Source organism: Mytilus edulis, chromosome 13 (assembly GCF_963676685.1).
Source record: "Mytilus edulis chromosome 13, xbMytEdul2.2, whole genome shotgun sequence".
Taxonomy (NCBI): Eukaryota; Metazoa; Mollusca; class Bivalvia; order Mytilida; family Mytilidae; genus Mytilus; species Mytilus edulis.
This window is the reverse complement of record NC_092356.1, coordinates 25,481,739-25,492,520: the sequence shown is the minus strand read 5'-3', so window position 1 is coordinate 25,492,520 and position 10,782 is coordinate 25,481,739. Positions and strand designations below refer to the sequence as shown.

At 31.1% G+C, this 10,782-nt stretch overlaps 2 protein-coding genes across 2 annotated transcripts; both read right to left on the bottom strand.

The window, feature by feature from the left end:
• Window positions 1-558: 558 nt before the first annotated feature.
• On the bottom strand, window positions 559-1,809 carry LOC139500975 (substance-P receptor-like). Its single transcript, XM_071289912.1, has one exon. It carries the CDS (start codon window positions 1,756-1,758, stop codon window positions 679-681), a length of 1,080 nt encoding a protein of 359 aa, XP_071146013.1. The 5' UTR covers window positions 1,759-1,809; the 3' UTR covers window positions 559-678.
• A 5,423-nt stretch (window positions 1,810-7,232) lies between these two features.
• Window positions 7,233-8,387, bottom strand: LOC139501138 (substance-P receptor-like). Its single transcript, XM_071290124.1, has one exon. The coding sequence runs from the start codon at window positions 8,345-8,347 to the stop codon at window positions 7,346-7,348; it is 1,002 nt and encodes a 333-aa protein (XP_071146225.1). The 5' UTR covers window positions 8,348-8,387; the 3' UTR covers window positions 7,233-7,345.
• Between the last annotated feature and the right edge of the window lie 2,395 nt (window positions 8,388-10,782).

Below are 10,782 nucleotides of genomic sequence, written 5' to 3'. Positions count from 1 at the left end.
TAAAAAAAAGGCAAATAAAGTACGAAGCTGAAGAGTATTGAGATCCAAAATTCGTAAAAGAGTTGACCAATACAGCTAAGGTAATCTTTGCCTTAGGTAAAAAAGCCTTAGTATTTCAAAAAATTCAACATTTTGTAAACAGTTAATTTATAAATATATATCAATATCAATGATATTTCATGTCAGCACAAAAAGTGCTGACTACTGGGCTTATGATACCCTCGGGAAACTAATTTTACACCAGCAGTGGCATCGACCCAGTGGTTGTAAATAAACTCATCATAGATACCAGGACTCAATTTTATATATACGCCAGACGCGCGTTTCGTCTAGAAAAGACTCATCAGTGACGCGCGAATCCAAACAAGTTAAAAAAGCCAAATAAAGTACGAAGTTGAAGAGAAATTCTTGATATGTTTGTATAGTTGTTATTTCTTAGTATATTAATGACGTTTCCTGCAGTTTCGGGCAAGAGAATGATTTTTGACATTGTTATAAAGGAATGACAAAAGAAAACAGCACAAGCCAAAATAATATATTTTTGAGCATAAAGTATCGTGGGTAACTTTTAATGTCTTTGTAAAAATTCCGAAAGTTTAAATAGAAAAGCGCACTAACTCTTTAATTTCACTTATAAGTACTAACATAGTTCGCTGCGCCAAATATTGATTGAAATGGTCATACAGTGTTTGTTTTTGAATACTGCGCATGTTCATTGACGTAAATCGGCACAGGATCTCTTGAATCTAATTCCATGGACTGAGTATCTATACGACTTGTTGCATCTCTTATATCTTTTCGGCACATTTGCCAAATGTTCCCCATTTCACGCTTAAATTGTGTATCCAAACAGCCGTATATTAAAGGATTTACGGAATTATTTAGCAAAATAGAAAACACAAATGTGTAAAAGAAAAATCCTTCGGCAAAAGTCATTTTACAGTTGAGGTCTTCTTGAAATCGAGTTGTTACTACCAAGCTGTAATGTGGAATAGCACTCAATAAGAAAGCAACGGAAACAGCTAAAAGGGTTATTGTGGTCTTTTTCGTTTTCACCCGAACTCCGCTTTTTCCGTGTGTATGTAAATAACGTAAGATCTGTACGTAAACGATGAACAAGATAGGTAAAACTAAAAAATTGAAGATAGAGAGAACAATGTAGTAAACTTTAGGATAAACAGTATATTTGTAGTCGTCATCTGTCCAACATCGAATCTGTTTAACCCCAGGAATCTCCGTATCATCAGTGTAAATCCCATATAAAATCAAGCATGGCCACGACGTCAAAAGTCCTAAAATAGTGGCAGTTATGCAACATACTTTTGTATTTGTGGATGTAAGTTGCCTTTTCAAAGGCTTGCACACTTTTCTGTACCGATCAAAAGCTATGACAACCAAAATATAAGCCGAGGAGTTTGTTGTGAATACCATCGTGAATCGGCCGAATTTGCACAATCCATCCGATGGAAAGGTTAAATAATGACTCATATAGTAAATAAGGAAAGGCATTCCGATACAACAGTTTGTAATGTCCATTATGGCCAGCCATATAGTGTATGTTCTGTAATTCGATACCTTAAATCTTTGAGTATATTTCCAGAGAACAGCAAAATTTCCAAACATTCCAAGCACCATTAAGACTGAAGTAAAAATTATTCCACCGATATGTCGTTCTGTGAACTGGTCGTTCAAATCATGAACTGCTGTTAAGTTATTCCGTTCAAGCCAAATAAAACATTGTTTATCCGAATTATTCATGCTTGATATATTATTTTTTTATATATATATTTATTTTCCAGACACTCTCAATTTGAAGGAATCGCTTAATTTATATTTGTAGTTTCAAACTGATTTATATATATTAAAAAAAAAACAATGATTTCCTCTTTCCGGAATTTATGTAATACATATATTTGTAATTCAATTAAAAAAAAAAAAAAAAAAAAAAAAAACCCAATGATTTCAGTTACGGAAACATTCTGCAATTTATGTTAATTATATCAATGCCTAAACATATGTGTTTGTGCGTTATATGAAGCACCTTCATCCGTTTTGTGCATATCAAACAAACATAATAAAAAAATCAAAGAATATAAGCAAAGTCAAGTAGGTTTTGCTGCGCTTATAATTATTAACATATTGAGAACATGCCATTTCGAATGTTGACATAGTAATTATAGTTAAATAACATTCAGGCACAATTTAATCATTACCAATATGTTTTATATCAAGAGTTCTTCATATTTCTTGTCTGCTATTAGAAAAACGTATCTAACAGGGGTAGTAATAGACAGACCCCTCGGCCACCGATATCCATAAGTAAGATACATACACAGAGTAATGAATCAAAACGCGCCTACAAAAACGAAATGTTGGCAATGATTTTGACACAAATGTTTGATAAACATTCAAAACCCTAAGAAACAGGAATTTATGAATGTACTTGAAAGATAAATCGATTAAATATCTAAAAAGCTTCCAGGAAACTTATGATAAAAGTGAATTAAAATCAGAAAATTCATACTCATATTCAATGTATTGAATGCATTTAATAATGTCATGTACAATTACCAACCTGGCAGCGTCCAGGTAAAAAAAAACAGTTACAATTTTCCAATCAGAACAAAAACCCTGTATTGAACTTCGTTAAACATGTTATTTTTGGACATATACATGTATATTCTATTATTATACTTCATGTTAAAATGTTAAAATGCCATATTTTTATTGGCTATTACGAGGGTTTTGATTTACTCTATCACATGGCTGAGCGGGTGACAATTTTTCTTAAATGTCACCCTGCATGTGGTCCAGACTAATCAAAAATCGATAATTTGCACCAACTTATTAAAGACAATGCTTAAGTTTTACGTTTTGTCTCAGATTCTGTTATTTGTCAAATAAAATAATGATAGGACATTTAACTTCGATGCGGTGAACAAAGATTTCTCGGGGTAACAATCTGCTCTTTCACCCTGTCAGCTATGTGTTATTTATATAATGTCCTTATTAAGCTTTCCAAGCATTCACGTCATAAACTTAAAAAAAATGTTGTTGTGATTTTGTTAATCGCCCCGTTAATTTAACTGTTATGTTCTTATTCGTATTCAGAGTCAGGTCATTGTGATATACTTTTTTACTGAAGCTACACAAAAAGCCTTTTTTCATATTCTTGAATGAAAATGTTGTATTAAAAAATCACGTGTAAAAAGGCTTGCTTTCAAAAGATATCCATGCTTTATCCGGATTTTAGAATTGTTCAGCTATTGGATTGGTTTCTTCCCTAACTCTAATTCGACGTCACCTTATTCATATTCGGTGACCTTTTCCATAGTAATTATGTGTCAAAAGAAAAGAACATAAACTGGGAAAGAACATAGTATAAAAACAGACACATATACACCAAAATGATGTATCAACCGTTATCAACACGTAAGAACGCATGAAATATGGAAAAAACAACAAATTAAAATACTCTATCCTTTCAGTTTTCATGCACGTTTTCCGTGGTTCTGTGTTGATTATTAATCTAAGTAATCTCAGATCTCAAACCCAGATTGTTAATTAGCAGACAAAGTTTACGGTCATTAATCAAATAATAAAATATGTGTTGATGGTACTACGTTCCGAAATAGTAAAATATGCAAACAACGTGTTGTTTGTTTCTTGTTGCACTTGTTGTTCTGTTGTTTTTTTTATTTTTCTCTTAAAGTTGATGTGTTTTTATCGGTTTTTAATTTGTAACCCGGATTTGTTTTCTCTCCTTCGATTTATGACTTTTGAACATAGGTTATGGTCATAAGTTTAGAAAACGTTTTAAAAACGGTGTGAAGATCAACTGAACATCATGAATTCCGTATGTGAGACAAAGAAGCTGTGAAATTTCCATCGTCTATTCATGAGAAATATGTAGTTGCTCCTGTGGACAAAGCTTCAAAAATTATGTTTTTGTATGTTAATCGTACTACTTTCAGCTTCTTGTAAACACAAAATGCTGTACAAATAGTGGTACATTGCTAGATTAGCATGTTCAGCATGTTCAACAATGGAATATATAATTTTTTGTCTGGCCGTAGTGATGGAGGGTCTTCAAAAATACGGCGAAACTCTTAAATCACGTTGTGTTATTAACCATTAATTGATCATAGAAAACTTTAAAGAATATATGGTTTCTTTAAAACCTCGATCTTTCTCTGAAATAAATAGTTTTAAATCTTTTGACTTTTTTACCCTATTTAACACAATTTTCCACGTGAAATTATAAAATCATCTAAAAGAAAATAATCTGCCATTCGATAAAGGACTTTTCGTTTTGAATTTTCCTTCCATTTCAATATTTGTGCTATAAGAAATAGCTAATTTTCAATCTTTACTTTTACATCCATTTTGAAGTAAAATAACTGCAATGCAAGGCAAGATCACGTGAGACCTTACAATAAACTCAGATGAAACAAACAATATAACACTTTGTAGATGAAGCACGAGTTAATCAACTAAAAAATAGAACAAATGTGAAATGTATCGAAAATACAGGATTCAAAGCAAACACGACAAGACATAAACTTTACTTCTAAGATATGATTTGTTTTTTTTTAACAAAAAAGAAAAAATATTAAAGTGCCACTATCATAAGGCATTTTAAAGATTTGTTCCTTATTACAAAATACGCAATATTATTGGAACCTTTAACTTCATACATTTAAATTTAGCTTTCAAAGTGCAAATGTTAACAAAAAAGATGAACTACTGTTATAAAGTTGTCTATACTGTTTGATTTTTACAAATACTTTATATTTCTGGATATGGAGCCCAGGTAGTCCAACAGTCTGATTAGTGAGCAGTAGCCTTTAAACGCGTGTTTGTAAGATCGAAAAATGCGTATGTGTCAAAATGTGTTATACTCCGATTGATAATGAAGATCAGTATGGTAACGTTGCATTCCGATAGGAAATGCTCGCCATGCTTTATTTCAAAGGAAGCCAATGTTCACTTATTCTCCTGATACTGTCGAACAAAATGCAGGGTGTAATATGCGGATACTTATATCCTTTTGTAAAATTTAAGGTTAATTCATGTTTATCATTGATCAATTCACACTGTTTCCGGTATAAACAAATACATGCATGCATTTATAAAAGCTCAAAGTATGCTTGATCTATTATACCACTTGATCCAATGTGTCGTTTAGAAATGAATACTTTATAAACATATATGATTTGAAACCATTCTGTGTTTCCTAAAAACAAAGCAGGATTCATAATTACAATAAATCAATAGATAAAATTGAGAAAGGAAATGGTGAATATGTCAAAGCGACAACCACCCGACCATAGAGCAAACAACAGCCGAAGGCAACCAATGGGTCTTCAATGTAGCGAGAATTCCCGCACCCGTAGATGTCCTTCAGCTGGCCCCTAAAATATGCATAATAGTACAGTGATAATGGACGTCATACTAAACTATATATAGCCGCAGTCAAACACTTTATCACATTATTTTAGTATTTTGAACTTTCATTACTTATCCTAACTTTATAACTACCACTATAATAGTGGATTTACTTCAGTTTCATTATTAATACAATTCTAAAACAATAGTTTATCAACGAGTTTGACTTATCACGTTTATTGTCTTTCTCTAGTGGAGGTATTGTTAAATTGTTCTGGTTTTGATTTTTCGTTGAATTTTAATCAAAATAAAATCAAACAATAATAGTTGTTGTTGTACTTTGCTATTTTTAGACAAGTACTTATAGTTTTTAAGTCGATATATATTTACAAATTATTTGTGTCACATTCTTTTGTTATTTTCGTCACATATTTGTTCTATGAATTAGCATGAAGAAATGCATAGTTTTAATAAAATTTCTATCTTATTATTTAAAAAACCGGAAATAAACATTTAATATCTGTATTCAAGTATTATACTTTAAAAAAAAAGAAGAAGTATGGCATAAATATTTTGTTTGTTCAGTCGAAAAGTGAACACTCAAATGTTTCTTAGAATTTGAATGTTAGAAAGTCAGTTTCATAAAATTAAAGAAGGCACAATTATAGTTATCAAAGATACCCGGCTTTATACGTCAGACCTGCGTTTCATCTACAAAAGACTCATCAGTGACGCATAGATAAAAAAAAAGTTCAAATAAAAATAAAAATTTAAAGAGCACTACGGATCAAACATTCAAAAAAGTTGTGTCAAATACGGTTGAGGTAATCTATGCCTGGAATAACATGAATAAGAAATTCCATAGTATTTCAAAAAAATTATATTTTCAAACAGTAAATTTATAAATTTGACCATATACTTAATATTTATGTCAACACCGAAGTGCTGATTACTGGGCTGGTCATACCGTCGGGGACGAAACGTCCACCAGTAGTGGCGTCGACCCAGTGGTGTTAATGGTTATCAAAGATGGCAGGCTTATAATTTTATTCGCCACAAACAGTTTAACAAATAAATATATCTGTCAACTAATTATCCATTGTATTATCCAACGCTATACGTTCATGTAGCAAGAGTTTTGATACAATACAACAAGCTATTCAAGTTTTTGTAAACGTCTGCATCAAGGAATCTTTGTATTGCTCAATGATTCATTTAAAAACAAAGCATAGCTCTACTACCAATAGAATATTTTAAGTGGTAGATGATGTCCCTTTTAAATAATTTTCCGAAACTGCATCTAAATTTACCAAAATTTAACTTAAGAATTTGTCAAGAAAAAAAACTGCATTTAAACATAGTGATACTTTCATAAAATAAACAATATGCCTTGTCAGCTGATTATGTTGACTGGTGTGCCCTTATTTTTGACAATTTACATACATGTATTAGGTCTGTTTATATATCGTTGTCAATGTAATAGATTTTTAAGCGACTTTCATAGATTGAAGTGATAATTTGAACTAGTCATCACTTTGTACATACAAAAAATTACCTGTACCAAGTAAAATATGTGACATGTGTTATCCATTTGTTTGGTTTGTTGGAGCTTTTGATTTTGTCATTTGCTTAGCATGCTTACAGACTTTCCGTTTTGATTTTTCCTCGGAGTTCGGTATTTTTGTAATGTTACTTTTTATCATAGTTCAAATTCACAATAATGACAACTTGATCTACACTTACCTACAATGTTAAATAACAATAAACTAACGCAATATTAATTCGACAGACGCATTGGTAGTGTAAAGAATTTAATTTGACGGCTGATAAACATGTAATAACATTATTACCATAGCATATATAGTTTATGTAGCGATTAATCATTAAGGGTCATTTATGAAGACTGAATCTTTGGAATAACGTGAATATGCCTAGGATCCATTGATTCCAATTCCATTTACTGGGAAACGCTACAGTTTGTTGCATCTCCTTTATCTTTTCGGCAAGTTTTCAAAACTCTTATCATTTCCCGCTGAAATTTCCTATTCAAAAAGCCGTATATGAAAAGATTTACGGCATTATTTAGCAAAATGAAGAAAACAAATGTGTAATAGGCAAATCCTTCAGGAAATGTCATGTTACAATCAAAGTCCTTTTGAATCCGAGTTATGCCAACAAGGCTGTAATGTGGAATAGCACTCAACAGGAAAGCTGCCGAAACAGCTAAAAGGGTTATTGTTGTTTTTTTGGTTTTCACGCGAACTCCGCTTGTCCCATGTGTATGTAAAAACCTTAAGATTTGTGCATATGCAATGAACAGGATAGGTATTACTAGGAAATTGAAGATATAGAGCACTATGTAGTAAATTTTTGGGTACACTGTATTTTTGTAAGCATCATCGGTCCAGCAACGAAGTCCTTTTACATCAGGAATAACAGTATCAACGGTGTAAGTTCCATATAAAACCAAACATGGCCAAGAAGTCAACAGTCCCAAAAAGGTCGCAATAATACAGCATACTTTTGTATTTTTGCAGGAAAGTTGCCATTTTAAAGGTTTACATACTTTTCGGTATCGATCAAAAGCTATAACCACTAAAAGATAGGCTGATGAGTTTGTTGTAAAGACCATTGTGAATCGGCCGAATTTGCACAATCCATCAGATGGAAAGGTTAAGTAATGACTCATATAGTAAACAAGGAAAGGCATTCCGATGCACGAATTTGCAATGTCCATTACTGCCAGCCATATTGTGTATGTTCTGTAATTTGATACCTTAAATCTTTGAGTATATATCCAAATAACTGCAAAATTTCCAAATATTCCTAATACCATTAAAATCGTTGTAAAACTTATTCCACCTATATGCCGTTCTGTAAACTGGTCGTTCAAATTTTGTAGTGTTGTAGAATTATTTACTTTAAGCCAAGTAAAACATTGTCTAGCTGATTTGTTCATGCTGCATATATCCTTTATTTCGTATTTTTACTTTCGATAAAATTTTACCTTATCGTCATGATATTTGTGGAAAACTGATATACAAAAGAAAAGATATAAATGTTTCTTCCTTCCGTAATCATTGTTATTCGTGTATTTTTATAAAATAAGTACACAATCGTGCAGGTTACGGAAACAGTATATATATGTTACAGTGAATTTGTATGATCAGTGATTATGTAGAATCCCCTGAAATTTTCAGGGATTATGTAGAATCACTGGATATTTTAGGGATAATATATAATCACTAAAATTTTCAGGGATTATGTATAATTACTAGAAAAAACGTTAGGTATTATACATAATAACTGAAATGAAGAAATAGTTTTATTTATAAAGAAAATGAATAAAAGTCAAATAATTTATTCTATAAAATCATATTAAAACATCATTATAAACATCAATTGAAAAAATGTTAAGCACAATATATCAAAATGGTAACCCCATTTAAAAAAAATGTTAGGCACAATATATTAAAATGTTAAACACAATATATTGAAATAATATGCTTCACATCTGTTTCTATCACAATATCCACATTTTAAAAAACCTCTTCCTTCACATATGGAATCACATTTTTTGACACACCTAAGAAAAATAAAGTGTTCAGTAAAACCATCTCAAGGTATCCCAAAAAAAATTGGGAATTAGCAACCTAGAACTTGTTCGAGCAAAATACCATGTTTTGTGGCCAAGCAATTTTCTTTTTCAGACTTTTTGTGAACAATTGCCAATGGTTATGGTTTTTGGGTCTCCCTCTCCTTTTTTCCCTTCGGAATTGCTATGAAAATATTTGAATTTTCTTGTTCATTTGCCAAAAAAAAAAAAAACAAACACAAAAAAAAAACAAAACACAAAAACAAAAACAACCACAAAACAGATGTTCCCTAATCTTCTTTACCACAAATAACAAGCTCTGTGGATTTACAAATAGAACATGAATATCCATTTGACGCTGGCTTATAAGCAACAAACAATACATATAAAGGGAATGTTGATTATTATTAATTTTGAAGTTATATCTTTAAGATTATCCTCTGCGTTTAAGCAAAATTATTTCATCTGGCAAGGAATATGAAAGAAAAAAATGATAATTTGTCTATATTATTTTTTTTAACAAACAAATGATCCTTAAATTATTGATAATCCCTGAAATCATATTAGGGAATATGTAGAATAATTATTAAAATGTTCAGTGATTATGTAAAATCACTGGTCATTTGCAGGGATTATATATAATTACTAATGATTTCAGTGATTTTACATATTCCCTGAAAAATCAGGGATTCTACATAATCCCTGAAAAATCAGGGATTCTACATAATCCCTGATTATACAAATTCACTGTAACATATATACATATTAGCTTCCCACGGTTGTATTTCATCTAACAAACAAGTATTTCCCAGAATAAGCATAGAAGTATGAAAATATGCCAAAATCGAATAATACTTCACTGATTATGTTAAAATATCAGAGCACTTTTGAAGAATAAGCACTATATTTTGGAGAAGCATTTTTTATTTCCGGACTATTATTAAAAAAAGTGGATATAACTAGGAAAGTAGATACCGCGATCCCTTATCAAGATACATATACAACGGGTCTTAACAAAAAATGTATTAATTTGTGGTTTGTAAGAACATACACGTGTAAGACAATGGAATGTAGTTTGTTTGAGCAGAACTTGAACTTTGTAACCAGTTATTTTTTTCACAGATATGTTTAAACACCCTTATTTAAAAAAACTATTGAAAACACAGATAAATATTGTAATTACACATTTGTTAGGACGATTAAGAAGAACATTTTTCTGTTTCCTAAATGCAACACTAAAATGACAAATGATTGATATTTTGTTTTATACTTGTATAGCTAGACTACGTTAGTTTGACATGGCATTCCCTCACTCACAGAAACAATTATTAAACCGCTGTAATCCGATTTAAAAAAAAACCAATAGCAGATGTGAAATAAACAGTAGCTACTTATAAAAAAACATCAACTAAATAAATGAGCATCGCACAACTGAAATAATGCAATATGAATAGATCCTAAAAATAGTTTGTTCAAATCACAATGAACACATATTTCGCATTCAGTGAAATCTAAATATAGACAATTCAAGAAGATCAAATATTTTAGGAGCAATGAAACCATACGCACATATATCAGCAATGTTGGCAACGTTTCATAAAGATATATTTTGATTAACATAACAGGGATATAGCTAAGTTCAGTGAGATGCTTCCTTCTACCAGTCATGCGTATATGAATTTGATGTGACTGTCATACAAGTGAGAGGTACAGCTCGCTATAAAACAAGGTTCAATCCGACATATTCTACATTAAAAAATACCAGTACCAAGTCACGAATATCACAATTGTTTTCCATT

Bases quoted from the DNA above. Each gene is read 5' to 3' on its own strand.
- LOC139500975 (XM_071289912.1), bottom strand. From the start codon at position 1,758: ATGAATAATTCGGATAAACAATGTTTTATTTGGCTTGAACGGAATAAC.
- LOC139501138 (XM_071290124.1), bottom strand. From the start codon at position 8,347: ATGAACAAATCAGCTAGACAATGTTTTACTTGGCTTAAAGTAAATAAT.